Source organism: Malania oleifera, chromosome 8 (assembly GCF_029873635.1).
Source record: "Malania oleifera isolate guangnan ecotype guangnan chromosome 8, ASM2987363v1, whole genome shotgun sequence".
NCBI lineage: Eukaryota > Viridiplantae > Streptophyta > Magnoliopsida > Santalales > Ximeniaceae > Malania > Malania oleifera.
In genome coordinates, this window is record NC_080424.1 from 105137022 (window position 1) to 105154567 (window position 17546).

The 17546-nt window shown below is 37.4% G+C and overlaps 1 protein-coding gene across 1 annotated transcript; it reads right to left on the reverse strand.

The window, feature by feature from the left end:
* Positions 1 to 752: 752 nt before the first annotated feature.
* On the reverse strand, positions 753 to 13727 carry LOC131162120 (uncharacterized). The gene is made up of 4 exons (XM_058118286.1): positions 13182 to 13727; positions 7501 to 7603; positions 1861 to 2022; positions 753 to 1684 (listed from the first exon to the last, which is right to left on the reverse strand). The coding sequence occupies exons 1-4, from the start codon at positions 13466 to 13468 to the stop codon at positions 1520 to 1522; spliced, it is 717 nt and encodes a 238-aa protein (XP_057974269.1). The 5' UTR covers positions 13469 to 13727; the 3' UTR covers positions 753 to 1519.
* Between the last annotated feature and the right edge of the window lie 3819 nt (positions 13728 to 17546).

The window sequence follows — 17546 nt, forward strand, 5'->3', positions numbered from 1 at the left end:
AAAGAATTTTTCACCACTTAAAGATGTAACTTACAAAATTACTCTAAATCTTCTTCAACATATACTAATTGCAGATACCACTTCTAATAAATTTAATTTTTAAATTAAAAATTTAGTATCATCATTTTCACTAAAATATCCCTTAACTAATAGAAAAGATGAACATACAAGGTATTTTAAGAACTCAAAAAGTCAATCTATAGAGATGGATTATGAGAATATCCTTTTCTATTAGTGGTAGATGTCTTTTAATCATTTTTGCCTAACCACTATTAAAACTTGTCGGAGCATTATGATGGTCATTCTACCTATGTTCCCCGCTACTATTAAAAGGTTTCAATATTAAATTTGTGCAAAGAAAAGTAAAGTAGTTTTCAACTAATGCAAATCAATTAAAACTAAAAGTATGACCTTTTAAGTTGATCAAATATAATTCAAATTAGCTTTCCATTGTTCTTTGATGGATTTCTATTAGGGATTTTTTGTGAAATTCATTGTATAAATCTTATCTTGAATATTAGAAGGAATTTTGTAAGGACGATTATAAATGCTTCTAATTATAATATCACTTCACAATACATTTATTTTTGCGTCTAAAAAATGAATTTTGGTTCAAATAATTTCATAAGAAAATATATCTGTTGATACATTCGAACAATTAAATATTTCACAATTAGTGAACTAAATTCATTTTTATAATCTATATTTTCTAACAAAATCAGCCAATATTGAATATTTTATAAAGGGATGTAAAAAAGTATAAAAAATTAAAAATCATCAAATATCGCCTCACAAAGCAAGTTGAGTAATAATTATAAATGTACCAAAATAATGAAAAATATTCAAATGGCCAGCAAAGGGGAAAACGATTAACACAAGTTCATTGCCTTGTCAATTGTCATCTGGGCCACCAAAGTATATCCAAGTCTAGATTTTTCCATACTGCTCTGACCCGGGTGAACTCGGCCGATTCCACTCATACAAAGACTTCCTGCACCTGGGCCAATCACAGGCATGCCCTTGGTTGGGCCATTTAGAAATTGAATTGACTCCACCCAAATCAGCAAAGAGGCCCAAGACACTCCAGCTAATTGCAGAAGTCCCATGCTTATTATCTTCTTCAACCTAAGACCTTTAATATGTCTCAAATTAGAAGCTTGTCATTTAAAGTTTCAAGGCAAATCATCCATTTGATTTAGGGCAGAATACACTAATTTTACTTGAAATTTGACAAAAAGACAACGACCTCCTCTAATTTTTGAAATTTCAAAAATGTCTGTGTCTTTTTACTAAACCTCAAGAGAGGTGTGACTATCTTTTGCCCTTTGATTTTATCTCCGTTCCTTCTTCTCTATGAAAGAGGCCAACTGGAGCTATACACAACACTAAAACCGTATCAAGCAAAGGCTCATATTCAATCTACACAGCTTGTTGCCACCGCAATCATTTCAATTGAGCACCAATGTCATTGTAACTCTTTGAGCAGTTGTACAACTAGAGGAGAACCATAGTTAAATCATTAATAAGACGAAAGGTGTTCCCTCTCTATTGCTCCTAGTTTACTGACCAATGGATCCAAGATGCTTCTCCATCCATTATAGTCTATAGCTGAGCCAGCACCAGGCAATGGAAACCCATTAACAAAGAAAAAAGGTGTCCCATACACCCCTCTTGAGCAACCATACTGCACAATTGAGGCAATGAATGAGCTGTGTGTTAGAATTAACAAGAAGTTACATACTCGTAGTGAGAAGGAATACAATATAATGAGAGATTATGAACAAAATGGAATGAAAAATGCACTTGGAACATCCATAATACCATGCTCCCTTGCAGTTTACCAACTATGCTAACCCTTACCTTGAAGGAAACCCTTGTCGCAAGATTAGTTTGCTTGTCATCGAAGCCAGATTTTACAGCAGAACGAAAGGCACACCCAACTGCTTCCGTTGCAAACTCCACCATTTCATTTACTATATCAGCTCTAGAAAGTTTGTATGTTTGTTGGTTGTAAAACTTATCCTGTTGGTTAACCCCAAACAATAAATAAATAGATAATCCTGTTGGAGAATATTCATGTGTAGACAAAAATTAAAGACACATTTAACAGTGAACACACGATTCAGCATGAATTTAATCAGCATTCATTTATCGTTGATATATGATATCAGCAATGCTTAGATTCTAAAGAGCGAATTCATTAACGCACACATATTTGCAATCTGCTAGTTTCAGTTTCTAGTGCCATCAGCGAATTGTGTTTTGAATCCATTCCTAAATCAACAAAAAAAATTTAAAACAAATATATGACAAATCTCACATAGAGACCATTCAATTACTAAAAAATTGATATATCTGCAATGTTTAGTGGCAAAATCAATCAATGCAAGCAATGCTATCTGCTATGCTCAGTTTTGATTTCTAAAAGTGAATTGTGTTTTGAATTCATGCATAAATCAACTAAAAAAATTAACAAATAAATGATAAATCACATATAAAGGCCATTTAGGACAGTCTGGTGCACAAAGCTCCCACGTATGCAGAGTCTAGGGAAGGGGGCAGACCATAATGGGTCTCTAATACGCAGCCTTACCTTGCAATTTTTGCAAGAGGCAGTTTCCAGACCTCGAACCCGTGACCTTCAAGTCACACGTCGACAACCTTACCATTGCACCTAAGCTACCATTTTGTTGTATTTGTGTGTGGCTCTTATACTTGTTGGGGTTCATAAATAAAGGAAGAAAAGCATATGGATGAAGACTTTGTGTTGTGCAGCAGTGACTCGTCGACAAGCGCCCTATGCTTGTCGACGAGTAGATACTGAGAGCCAGAAAATTACAGTTCTGAGACTCGTCAACAAGTGGCCGTACTAGTCAACGAGTGGTCTTCTCTCTCTCGCCAACAAGTGCTCTAGGGCTGCGAGGAAAAATTCAAATTTTGAATTGGAACGTTGGGACGGTTGGGTATTCGGAGGGAAGCCTCTGAGGGGTTGTTATATATGTTCTTCTAGGCATATTTTGATAAGAGAGAGGGTAAGAGAAGGAGAGAAGATCATTGTAATCAATTGTATTGTGTATCCTTGATCTTCATAGTGAAACTCTTGCCAATTGCTCCCGTGGATGTAGGCTTTGTCAAACCACGTAATTCCTGGTGATGTTTTTCTTATTATTGCTTTCTTTATGTTGCTATGGTTGTGGAAGTATTCTGTATTCATCATTTAGATTGTTGCAAGTGTGTGTTTGATCCTTTACAACAATATTGTTATTCTGCAGTGCATTGTTTAAGAGGCGTTATTTTTCACAACAATTGGTATCAGAACATGTTGTATGACCTCTGCATTAAAGGATCTCATGGTGCAACAAGGCATGGTGTAAGTTTTATACAAAATTCAACCGGATAGCATGGATGCAGCAACTTGGAATGAATTGGGAGCAATCATTTGTCCTTGTTTGGCTTATGACATGTTGTATCACGTCATGGATAAGAATTCTCGGGCATTAGTTTGGCGAAAACGGGAATGCTGATATATGTCTAAGGGTTCGTCAAAATTTGCATCTGCAAGAGTAGTGAAGGAAGATTCAAAATGTAGTGATAAAGATATGCTATGTGTTTCATCGGGTTCAAAGTGCCTCACGAGTGATTCTTGGATCTTAGATATCAGATGTTTTTATCCTAGAAAATGATTTGACATCTACAGGTCAATTTATGCTAGTTGTATTTTGATGGAAAATGATATTTTATGCAAAATATTTGTTATTGGAAATGTCAAAATCAAAATGTATGATGATGTTGTAAGAACACCATATGTGATGTAAAGCATGAATCGGGTCTAAGGAAGAATGGTATTTCATTGGGAACTTTAGACTGTAATGGATATTGTTATGAGTCTGAAAGCAGAGAAATGAAAGTGTGTGAAGGTGACTCGATAGTGATGAAAGGAGAAAAAGTAATGGAAATATATATACACTGCAGGATGTTACAATTGTAGGTGGAGTTACAACTATTGAATCTAAGTCGGATATCTTGTGGCATATGCAGTTAAAGCATATGGGTGACTATATGTTTTCAGATGTTTGGGAACTGATGATGATAGCATCAAAGGATAGACATATGTATTTCGTGAATTTATCACAAAGGGTCTTGGTGTACTTCATGCAGTGGTTGAGGTAGAGAACCAGATCGAGAGAGAGATTCTCAAGTCAAACAATGGGTCTGAGTACGCGGATTTTATTCAAGGAGTTTTGTGAGCAGAGCAGATCATATGCAAGGCTTGCAGGGTACTTCTTGGTGAAGTCAGTGAGTATGGCGCGTTTCTCGTGTGACCGATCGCCAAAGTTATCGCTAGATGGGAAAGTAGCAGGTAAATTGTGGGCAGGTTTTGTGGTAGACTACTCGGTAGTGAGTGGATGTTCACTGGTGCACTATTCTAGTGATGGAGGATCTAAGCTTGGTGTGATGTTCAGACAATACACTTTTCTGAGATATAAGAAAGGTGGGTACAAGCTAGGTTATCTTGTGGCAAACAAAGGGGTGATTGAGGATGTGGTTTTTGGTGATAAAGTCATGGGGCAGCGTACTTAGGTAAAGGAAGAGAAACAATTGTCAGAAAAACTGCGACAGCAACAATCTTGTTATTCAGGTAGAGTTAGGAACTCAGGGCAGAAATGCGGAGTTTTATCTCGGGTCAACAGTATCATGGTATGAATGAGCATGTGATGCAAGCGGAACAACAGACTAAGGGCAGTGATGACATAGTTTATATTGCAGGGAGTTTCAACTCGGGAGACCAGCAGAATCACAGTGGGCTCATGTGCACTATCAGACCACTACTCAGGTGTGTGAGTTGGTGAGGCTTTCAGTATTGAAGAGGATGATAAGATGCAGTGTCAATGACATGTAATTGGCTGGAAAAACTTTAACTGAGGCTGATCAATTGAAAACTCTGTCGAATGTTTTTGACATGAATGTGTTGGGTACGACCAAGATGAGTCTTGGTTTGCTGATTCGCATGGACAGAACTGCAGGGAAATTAGTGTTATCTCAGGGTGGTTTTGTGGACAAGGCTACAGGGAGATTGGTGTTATCTCAGGGTGGCTTTATGGATGAAACCGCAAGGAGACCTCTGTTTCTGTCTCAAGGGGGTTCTGTGGAGAATCAATATGGAATGTCTATCACTTAGTACCCAAGGACGAGCTGTGATGTCCGGGATACGTCAAAGGTTCCCCATGATTGTATAATGGGGTGTTTCAGTAGGCAACAGAGTGAACCGTCAATTGTGAGATTTGTTGAAGACTATACAAAGGACTTCGGTGATAGAAGGCTTGCAGCAGTGTTTATGTTTTCTATTGTGGAAAGGTCTTGTTGAAAGTTTAGGGTGAAGTCTTCAAGTGTTGCATCTACAACTGTATTAGGGCAAGTTCAAGCAGGGTTACTTGGACGTGGTGCATGTCTCCTAGTGCTAGAAATGGAGATAGTCTCAACCGAACGTTCTAAGTACAAGGTGGAGAAATCATATATGTTTTTCAGGTTCTCCTAAGAATTGTATAATCGCCAAGGTGGAGATTGTTGTATTTGTGTGTCGCTCTTATATTTGTTAGGGTTCATAAACAAAGGAAGAAAAGCATATGGATGAAAACTTTGTGTTGTGCAGCAGTGACTCATCAACGAGTAGATACCGAGAGCTAAAAAATTGCAGTTCTGAGACTCGTCGTCAAGTGGCTGTACTAGTCAACGAGTGGTCTTCTCTCTCTCGTCGACGAGTGCTCTAGGGCTGCGAGGAAAAATTCAAATTTTGAATTGGAACGTTGGGACGGTTGGGTATTCGGAGGGAAGCCTCTGAGGGGTTGTTATATATGTTCTTCTGGGCATATTTTGATAAAGAGAGGGTAAGAGAATGAGAGAAGATCATTGTAATCAATTGTATTGTGTATCTTTGATCTTCATAGTGAAACTCTTATCGATTGCTCCTATGGATGTAGGTTTTGCCGAACCACGTAATTCCTGGTGTCGTTTCTCTTATTATTGCTTTCTTTATGTTGCTATGGTTGTGTAAGTATTCTGTATTCATCATTTAGATTGTTGCAAGTGTGTGTTTGATCCTTTACAACAATATCGTTATTCCGCGGTGCATTGTTTAAATGCCGTTATTTTTCACAACACCTTCATATAAAGGCCATCTAAGTACTAAAAAATTTATAGAGTATAGTATTATGCTAAACAATAGAGTATATTATTATGGACAACTTCTCCGCAGTTCTGTAATCTTCTACGTGTTGACGATTTTTTGCATCTCCATGCATATCTTGAAACTGCACATATCTAATAAATATGTCATACAGAGGTAAGAAAGGGCTTCTGTTGAGTTATGGTTCATATTCAAAGGGTTATCTACTTGAAGTTTGTTACAAGTGGGAAAGTATCGAGTGGAGGGCGAGGGGGTCTGCAGGATATTTTGGGGTTTTCATATGGTATATATACATATTTAAGCCGAGGGTTAAAAATTTAAGGCAGTTTTCATTTGATTATACCGTTAAAATTGCGGCAGAGGCTCTGTAGACATAAGAACACTGCCGAACCACATAAAAATTCATTTTTCTTCTTCTCTCTTTTGATTTTCTCTGTTTTTCATATTTGCTATGTGTGTGAGCATAACTTAGGGCGTGATTTCACAACTACTTCTTTACTAGAGTTCAATCAATGATGAAATTAATAATCAGTAATCAGATTAATTCAATTTATCACAGGCATTCAAGCACAGCTAAGGACAGATGACTTCATTCTCCAAGAACTCCAATAGCATAAACTTAGCAAGCTCTTTTATCAAAAATAATAATAATTAAGCAAGCCTGTTCCGTGCATTGTTACTCATAGCAATAATCATAAATTATGTCAAGGTTCAAGTTTTCTAGATAAAAAATGATTATCTCAAAGCCAACCGCTCATACTTTCTTTTCAACCACAAAGTGATTATTTTAAACTTCTCCAAAAAGCAACAGTTTTTTTCTTTTTATGAGGTGTCTTGAGAGAAATCATTTGCACAATTTCATAGCATTGGAAGAGATAGCTTGTTCAGCGGTATAGCAAATATTCATGGTCATAGCCATTCACATCCAAAGTTAAACAACAGTGAGGTTCATGTTAACTTGAAAAGAAAAGGAAAGAGTTGATGCCATCAACAGAAGTTCATACAATAAGACTATAATTTTAATTTACTGCCTTATCAATGAACCAACTTGTGTACAGGAAAGTAACATCCTAAAACATTAACACATATGATTGGAGTTTGTTCTGCTGTAAAATCCCATGGTTCATGAATTTTCGAAAACCATTCAAACAAACAGTTTTCAGTTGTAGTGAAATGAATTTTTCTAACAAATTAAAGCACACCATTTGGTAAATCATTCCTAGGATGTCACTTTGAAGATGAACATTCATACTGAAAATAAATTTGGGGAAACAATGACATTTTCAAAATCAATAAGATATAATGCATTGTTAAACCTGATGCTGGAAGAACATTTCCAACAAGTTGTATGTAGCAGATGTGTTCAGCTTGTTTATAATATGCAAGGCACGGCAAGCAGCAAAAGCATTATCATGGTAACTGCATTCCCAAAAGAAAATTTTCATTGTAAAGAACCAAACATTCAGAAAATTAATCCTACATACCAACTGACCAAGAAGAGAATAGTATAAATTTATTCACAACCATTAAAAATTATTCACAGCCACCTTTTGGTGGGCAAGCTCTGTGAGTAAAGACAACATTAGGAGTTTAAGGGTAAATACATGATGGACAACACTACTGCTATATTCCTTAAAACATTTCAAAAACCTATTGGATAGTTGCATGATTCATCAGAATAAAAAAATGATCCTATCAAAGCAGGGGATGATGATTCTATTATGTGCCAACGAGCTGGTTCTTAGTCCATAAGTTGTAACGAGAAGAATGGAAGTTACGCATAATCCACGGCTAAACTTCTAGTAATACCTTTGTGTGGAAGTTTTATTTTTTAGGGGGGGAAGGGGAAGGGAGAGTTCCTCATTATGTTTCATTCCATCTGAAAACTCCCAAAATATGATACCCTTAAATCGGAGGCTTTAAATGGAATGTGAAGAAAATTTAATGATTATCCTTCTATTTATTTTTGTAGTTTAATAAAATATCAAAACGATGGAAGGTTTATCGTCCCACCCTTCTTTTCCTTTTCACTCCTCTCTCTCTCTCTCTCTCTTGCTCGTCCAGAGGAGACACAGAACACCACAAGGTCCACAACACAGGACCAAAGCACAGACAGAAAAACAAAGAGAACAACAAATGAAGGAAATATCTCTTTTTTAATTTCTGATTCCTTTCTATTAAAAAGCCATTCATGGCCTCTCCTTCAAACTCCCAAGTCCCAACTATAGCCTTAAAGATATTAATCATTTCCATGGGGCCTTCATATATGCAGGCACAGTGTCCTATCCGTGTTTTGCTCTTCCTTTATCTCCTCAATCATCCCAAAGACTGCTTGGAACTTGCTAAATATGAAGGAAAGTAAAAATAATGGGGAACCCACTTTATCTTGTTGGTTATCAAGGAAAGTGGGAAATAAAACCAGATGCATAGCAAATCAATGAACAAAAGGAAAATTGAGGCGGAAAGAAATACTAAGGAAAATTGATTTCTACTTACTTCCTTTTCCTTTCCTTTCCTCCCAAATCCCCTCCCCCGCTCTCCTCCAAAGAAATAAAATAAACTTAGGTGGTGATTGGGAGCATTAAGACTTGAATTTTGTGTGAATTTGAAAGAAATTTAACATGATTTTTTATACAAAATTTTGTCTAAATTCGCATAAACCCAAATCTAAATCCCAAAATCTATGCTAATCTCAACATAGCCCAAAGGTCTATTTTAACCACATATAAAGTTAACATTTGAAATTGACAGAATGAATTTTGAGACTTACATTACATTTGAGAGCATGAATTTCAGACTTTGGATTTAGATTTGAACAAATTTTAATGCAATTTTATATTATATCTTATCCAAACATAATACAAATCCAAATACAAGGCCTCTCAAAACATAAAGTTAGAGTTTGTGTGAATTTGAAAAAAAATTTAATACAATTTTATAGAAGGTTTTGTCCAAATTGGCACCCAAATCTAAATTCCGAGATTTATGCTAATCTTAACATAGTCAAAATGCCTATTTTAACCACATATAAACTGTTGAGGTTGGATCAAGGAGCGACAATCACACACGAAGAAAAATAAAAAAAAACATCCACAATGGAACATCGGATTTACATGGTTTGGTCCAACTTGACTTACGTCCACGGAGCACACACCAAATCACTATACTGGGAGAATATTACAGAGGAGCCTCACTGCTCTACTCAACTCTCTCTCTCTCTCACACCTCTAATTCTCTGCACTTGCACACACACACACTCTGCGCACAACACATACACCACTCACAGCTCACTGCAACACACACACCACAGCTCACACAGCAAGTCCATATATACACAAGGGAGAGCAATAAATTCAAAGGGCAGTGGCTAAATGTCAGCATAGTCGGCAGAGTAGGTGGAGGGCTGCTAGTATTCATTTCAACATAGGCTGCATGGGGAGGTGCTGCTGCTGACGGTTCCACACCACCAATCCCAACAATCTCCCACTTGGAGACGGAGGCAGCATCTCAACCAGTGTATAGACAAATGATGTGCTTATGTCTGTCTTCAAGCATGAAGACCAACTGAAGTTGAGCACAATTTCAGCTTTTCTGTAGTCACCATCTTCCTATCTGCTCGATTTCTACGGACTAATTTGATGGCTGTTATCTTCACAATTGGTGTAAAAATGCCAGTGTAGTCAATCTCTTCCTTCTGCTCAAAGCCTTTGACTACGAACTGGAGCTTGTACCTTCTGGAGCCGTCATGCTCCTCTTTGATTCTGTACACCCACTTGTTGTGAAAGACCTTCTTACCTTTGGGCAACTCAGCTAGTTCCCACGTTCTGTTGGAGGTAAGGGACTTCATCTCGTCCTTCATTGCAAGCTCCCACTTGCTCGTATCTGCGACCTGACATGCTTCATCACAGCATTTGGGCTCTCCTCCATCCGTAAGAAGTAAGTAATCTATATACCTTCTGTCTGGTACATGAGGCCGAGTAGATCTCCTAAACTCCGGAGCTGGAGTAGGAGACGATGGTGCGACGATCTGCTCCACTAGTTCCTCCACCTGAGGATTCTCGGCATTCTGCTGTTGTGTCCCGACACACTTCTTTGGGGCACGGGTGTTTATCTGGAAACTGACCCTCTTCTATTTCCCGACTATACAATCCTCACACATGTCAATCTGCACTGACTGTAGACCACTCAATTTTTCCTTTGAGTGCATCACCCTAAGTTCCTTCTCGCTCATGTGACCAAGTCGTTGGTACCAGATGTTGCTATCGTCATTTCTTGCAGCAACTGAAATAGACATGGAGGCATTGAAAGTTAGAAAAAGTGTTCCGCTTTTCTTACCTCGCGCAATCGTAAGTACACCCTTTGAAACTTTCCATTCATCGCCAATAAATTTTGTCGTGTATCCCTCATCTGCCAGCTGACTAACTGAGATCAAATTCTTTCTCAGGTCTGGAATATACCTGACATTCTTCAGCTTCCATACTGACCCGTTTATATTGATCTTCACAACTCCCTTACCGGTTACGTCGCAAGGTTGATCGTTGTCAAGGTACACCTTACCAAAATTACCTGGTGTGTACTCCTCTAGACAATCTCTGTAGCATGTGGCATGAAATGAGGCTCCGGAGTCTAAGACCCAAGACTCCTGCTTGCTTTCAAAAGAGCAGATCAACATCTCATCATTCTCGGAAGCAATATTTGCTTCTGTCTTTGCCCTCATATCAAATTCTTTCTTCTGACTCCTGCACTGGTTCTTGTAATGACCAATCTTTCCACAGTTCCAGCACTTAATAACTTTTGTGCTTTGGAAACCTGTGTCTTGAGTACCTCTGGGATTTCCAGATTTAGACCGTCTGGGCCTAGATCTGCCTCGATTGTTTGATCGTCCATGCCTGTTTCCTCTGCCTCGACTCTCCATGTTCAAGACTGAACTTGAAGTGGAGCCATGGATCGACTGCATTCTTATTTCTTTCGTCAAAATCATGCTGACGACTTCATCGTATACAAACTTCGATTTTCCTGCGGAACTACTGATGGCAGTAACGACACCATTCCAACTTTCAGGCAACTGACTAAGAATCAGTAGGGCCCGAATCTCATTATCAAACGTTATCCCTACTGAGGCGAGTTGATCAGACAACTCATTGAAGTTATTCAAATGCCTGCTGAAACTCTCACCTGTAGACATGCTCATCGTAAGTAGTCTTTTCATGAGATGTACCTTATTTGCGGCTAAAGGCTGCTCGTACATATTGGAGAGCGCATCCATCAGAGACTTGGTGGATGTTATATGCTTGATATTGAACGCCACAGATTTTGACAACGTCATTCTAATGGCTCCGAGGGCTTTTCGGTCAAGCAACTCCCACTCGCTCTCCTTCATGGATTCTGGCTTCTCCATAAGTGGTAAGTGTAACTCCTTACCAAACAAATAATCCTCGATCTGCATTTTCCAGAAACCGAAGTTCGTGCCGTCAAACATCTCGATTCGAGAGCTCTTTTCGTTCAACATCTCGATTCACTGATTTAGAGACGGAATTAGCTCAAACGGACAGCACAGTTAGATTCGGAACGGCCGAAAACCTTAGAATTGGCTTAAGTTGCTCGAAAAACGGACCCGAAATGGCTTCTAAATGTTCGGTCAAACTTTCAGTCAAACCTGGTCAACTTTAACAGAATATTCCTCTCACGGACGGAATATTCCCTGACGGCGTTATTAATGCCGTTAACAGTGCCGTTTGCTTACGTGGCACTGTGGGGCCCACCTACTGGCGAGTAACTATGGGCCCACTGCTGACGTGGCGTGGGCGCGGGGCTGACGTAGCGGCTAACTCGGCCGCTTATGTGGCGGTGACGCGACTGCTGACTAGCCGCTTACTCGGTGCCACGTGGCTCTGACTGAGCGCGGGTCCCGCTGATGTGGACCGTCTTTTTCCTCTCGCTGACTCGACGGTTGATCGTCGGCGCGTGGACACGCGTGGATGGTGCCGCAGACTACCTTCCGGCACGTGATGGTGCGTAAGAGCACGTTGAGACGTCCTTGAACGTTGGTAGCGCATGCGAGGTGGTATGAGGTTGTTTGGAGCTCCGGTTGACGCCGTTTGCTTTGTCTCGACGAGAGGAGTTCGATGGTGGCCTCAAAAATAAATTTTGAGCTACTGGACAGAGGCTCAAAATCCGGGAATTTTCCTCGGACTGGCAATTCAACTCCAACCAAGCTCTGATACCAATTGTTGAGGTTGGATCAAAGAGCGACAATCACACACAAAGAAAAATCAAAAACACATCCATAATGGAATACCGGATTTACGTGATTCGGTCCAACTTGACCTACGTCCACGGAGCACACACCGAATCACTATACTAGGAGAATATTACAGAGGAGCCTCACTGCTCTACTCAACTCTCTCTCTCTCCCACATCACTAATTCTCTGCACTTGCACACACACACACACTCTGCGCACAACATATACACCACTCACAGCTCACTGCAACACACACACCACAGCTCACACAGCAAGTCCATATATACACAAGGGAGAGCAATAAATTCAAAGGGCGGTGGCTAAATGTCAGCATAGTGGCAGAGTAGGTGGAGGGCTGCTGGTCCTCATTTCAACATAGGCTGCATGGGGAGGTGCTGCTGCCGACGGTTCCACACCAGCAATCCGAACATAAACTTCACATTTATACTAAAAATTCACACCTATTTAAGTTTCAATATACAAATTCAAAAGCAAACATGAGATATGCAGATATCTAGAAGAAAACTAGAAAAGAGGGGGAAAAGTTCTGAACAGCGTCAAACAGCTCAAATAAAATAATCACACTCCCGTTAAAAGAGTACTCGAAAACATGATCAGTGCTTCCAACAACGAATAAAGTATTAAACGAACAAAAAAGGCACTCATTAGAACCGGAGATTGTTAAAATTAAAAATAAGCGGCGTCAAACTGAAACTGCGAAAAGAACGAAGCTAGAAAGAATAGAAATACTAACGGTAAGGCGAAGGGGTGAACGAGGAGCGAAATGGCATGACCGTAGTAGTCGAGGGCGCGTTTCAGAGGCGACCAGGCATCCCTACTATCGGGGCAGAGCGGGTCGAGAAAGGCTTCGATCATGATGGTATCGAGTCCGAATCTGCGGTTCCCGTACATGAACCCGTCGTACTTGGCCGGAACCAGACCCTGCGCATCGACGATCCAATCCGGTAGGCCGGAGAAGAAGAAGAAGAAGAAGAAGAGATGTGGTAGTAATGCAGGAATTGTGGGCTTTATTCTCAGCATCTTCGGTGTTCTTCTTCGTCTCTCTCCGGTGCTGTCTCCGCCGATGGAAATGGATGTACGGTGGTCGCCGCCGATTGAAAATGTTGTATTCCGGATTTTATATATTTTATTTTTCACTTTCTCTTGTAATCGGCATGAAAAGGTGATCGATTCTTATCTGGTCCGTGCGAGATGATACTCGAATCTCTATATCATTTTCGTTAAGCGTCCATTTGTATGTTTTTTTCATCTAGGAAAAAGGGAGGAAAGAAAGATGACTAGGGAATTTATTTTTTATTATATTTTTATATAAATATATTTAAAAATAAAAAATTTTAATAAGATTAAAATTAGAAAAATTGAAATATTAAAAATTTATTTATAAATTTGATATATTTTTTCTTTTCTTTCTCACCTTCTTTGATAACGAAATATAAAAAATATAGATTTATTAATTTTTTAATATTTTTTAAATATTTTTTGAGTTGTAAATGCCTAAAAGAAAAATGTGACTCATATATGTATTATCAATTAAAACTTAAAAGTGCATAATTAATCATTCTATTTGAAAATTTTCTATTTTTGCCTCATTATTTGAAACTTGAAAAATATTTCTATAATAATAAATATATTAAAATATATTTTTTTAAGTTTATTTTTTTAATAAAAATAAAAAATAATGGACAAATTGTTATTTTATATTCTATTAACTTTTAATATTTTAAAAATGTCATCCATATTAAAATAAATTTATTTTTAATAATATTTGATTACAAAGAAAGTAGTCAAAATACAATGAAAATAATTTTTTTATTTTATTGAGGTTTTTTAAACAAACTTTTTATCAAAACAGAATTATGTATTTTTAATAATACTACAAATTTTTAAAAATAAAAATTAATGATGTATAAAGTCAACTTCACTTATCCCAATATTTTATTCTAAAATGAAGATCTCCCTAAATTTGTTTAAACTTCCTTTGATATGGCACAACTCCCAATAAATTTTTATTTTTAAAATTTAAAAATTAATATCATTTTTTATAAATATATTCTTTAAAAGAGAAAAATTAGTCATGAAATATTTTAAAATTCAAAAATTCAATTTGTTAAGATGTGTCCTAAAAATTTCTTTTCTATAGTAATGGATGTGATTTAATATTTTTTAATTAACAATTATTAAAAATTATCGACAAATTATGATAGCTAAATATCCTTTCATTAATAAAAAAGACGAATTAGTTATGAAACGTTAGTCTATTAAGATGTGCCATAATAGAATTTACTTTTCTTTTTCTTTTTTTTTATTACATAGGAATTTCAGCCATTAACGAGGCCTTCGGACCCCCTAGTGTGGCCTCAAACTTACGGATCAGCATCCTCCGCCTCCAAGTCTCATTGATCAAAATGAAGTCCAGAATGCGAACACGGCTTTTGTGCATCAGTTGGACATTCGGTCAACCCAACCCCCGAAACACATCTCCATTACCATCCACGGTCCCTGCTGGCTCAAGAAAACTCCCACAATCCATGGTCCCCACTGGCTCATAGAGCAAACTCTCACTATCCATGATCCATGTGGCTCACAGAATAAACTCTCACCATTCACAGGTACTGCTGGCTCCGTGAGTATATCTACTTAGAATTGAACTCCCGATGTTCCTTCTTACTTGCTGATGCATTTCCACTGCGCCATGCCCGTAGGGGCTAGAATCTACTTTTCTATTATTAATAAATGTGGTTTAATCTTTTTTTCCTTCATCGCTATTAGGATTAGTCAAAAAAATAAGATGACTACTGCATTTTTTTTCCCGCACCTACGCAAAGTGATTTCTTCATACCACCTTTATTATAAAATAAAAAGCAATTAAACAATTTTTATTTCTAAGATGTATGAATATTTTTAAAACAAAAATGAATAGAGTGAGTTCCAATTAATGTGTGTCAAAATTATTTTGAGTGCTTAAGCGTTGATGAAAATGTGAGAAGGGTGGGGGTATCACTTGCTTCGGCGTGTAATTGTTGTGAGATGAGGCAACCAGAAAATATGGAGCATGTGTTAAATAAGGGAGACCTTGCTGCTGATGTTTGGAAGAAGGTTTCGGTGGATGTAGGTGTACCTTTCTTTAAGCAACAAAGTTGAAAAGAAAGAGTCCAAATATGATTTAATAGGGTTTCCAGATACTCTCAATTGGGATCATTGATGGGTTTGATTCCTTGTTTAGTAATTTGGAGGCTGTGGAGAAAGAGATGTGCGGCTAGAATGGAGGGGAAATTTGAAAGTAGTACAGATGTGTGGCTGTCCATTAAGTATTGGGTGGAGATTTTGAACAAGAACATGACAAGATTGACTCAGTTAAAGAGTGCTGATGTTCGGATATTGCAAAATCTGGAAGTGCAAATTGTGAATAAAAGAATTAAAACTGTGCAATGTGTGAGATGACTAAAGCCGAGATAAGGAAAGTTGAAACTAAATTTGGATGGGAGCAGCTTGGGGAACTCAGGGTCGGCGAGTGGTGGTGGCATCCTTAGAGACCATACAGGTTCTTTTATTTCTGGTTTTTCAAAATATTATGGTTCTTGTTCAAATAATGAAGCTGAATTGAGAGCTATGCTGAAGGGAATAAAGATTTGCATTGAATGTGATTCGAATATTGTAGTAAATTGAATAAGATCCAATAAGTGTTCCTTGTGGTATTTGTGGAATTTTTGGGAGCAGTTTATTGGTTTATTGGAAGGAGTAGGCTTTTCGATAAATCATTGGTATAGAGAAAGGAACAAATTGACAGATACTTTGGCTCGACAATGTGCTATGGGGAGGAATAGTGTGTTTACAAATAGTAGTTAACTTTTTAGAGTTATCAATAGTTTGTATAAACTGGAGAAGATGGGTACGGCTTATATGAGATATGTTTAGCTGATTTCTTGCTAGTATTGGTTTATGCTTATATGAGGTTTTTTTTTCTTTTGTCTGTTTTGTTGCATGAGATTTGTTTTATAGGTCCTTATTTTGTTTTGTTTAGACTTGTAACCCTGTTTTGGCTGGATGTTGGTGTTATTTTTTGGGAGGCCTTTAAATCTATTATTTTCTCTCATTACTTATCTTGTAACCATGGTATTTTTCCGCCAAAAGTGAGGGTTTATCAATAAATAAATGAATGTGCCGCCCTTCTTTTTTAAAAAAAGAAAAAAAGTGTGTCAAAATTAAAACTAAAAGTCTGACTTTACAATACTAAAGTCATATGATAAAATAAAACTATAACAAAATCCAATCAAACTGCCTCTCCTGTAAGAGAAAAATAAAATAAAATAAGAGGATTGACACTACTTGTCCTCCGCAGAGACCTCCTCAATTATGAAAAAATAATTTTAAAATTGACCAATCATAAGTTGTTAATAATGTTTATACCCATAAATATTATGAGATCCATATTATTGAGACCTACATTTAATATTCGTATAAATATTAACTTCATATCTTATAATTGACGTCTGCCTCTAGTGCCACTTATGCTAATGGCTCGTTTGGTTCGATAAAATAGTTATTCATTGGAATAAAATGAAATATAGTTAAATTTTGTAAATCAAGAGAATAATTATCCCTTGTATATTCCTAATTATTTCATTCAGCATGTAATAATAAGAAAGTAATAAACATTACCATGATTAAATTTGAGAATAGTTATTCCTTATCTTTTTTTTTTGTTGTTAAGGACTCATAAAATGTTTTACATCGTTATGTGTCTTATAATAACAACATAATTTTTTATATAATTAATTGTGACTAATCTCTGCTAAAATTAGTCTAGTCCTGAGAATAAACATTTTGCATACTAAACTTAACCTAAGACTACTTGCAGCTCACTTACATATTTGCCCTGCGTTAGGGTATTTAGAAATGGACACCCAGTGAAGCAAGAACACTTCCCTCCAAGGTATTTGGACTTGGTGCACCACTTGGTTGAAATTGCAGAGTTCATACTTTCACCTTTTGGTGTGGGGGACTAATTGGACCACCAAGTCTTCAATCTAGACCTCTCAATATATGTTTTATGCTCAAATCATTGTGGTGTCTGCAGAAAAACATAGTTAACAACTTT

Excerpts from the sequence above, each read along its gene's own strand:
- LOC131162120 (XM_058118286.1), bottom strand. The coding sequence starts at position 13,468 with ATGCTGAGAATAAAGCCCACAATTCCTGCATTACTACCACATCTCTTC. Across the intron at positions 7,604-13,181 it reads GTTCACCCCTTCGCCTTACC|TTACCATGATAATGCTTTTG; the intron begins GTTAGTATTTCT and ends TTGGGAATGCAG. Across the intron at positions 1,685-1,860 it reads CGACAAGGGTTTCCTTCAAG|TATGGTTGCTCAAGAGGGGT; the intron begins GTAAGGGTTAGC and ends TCAATTGTGCAG.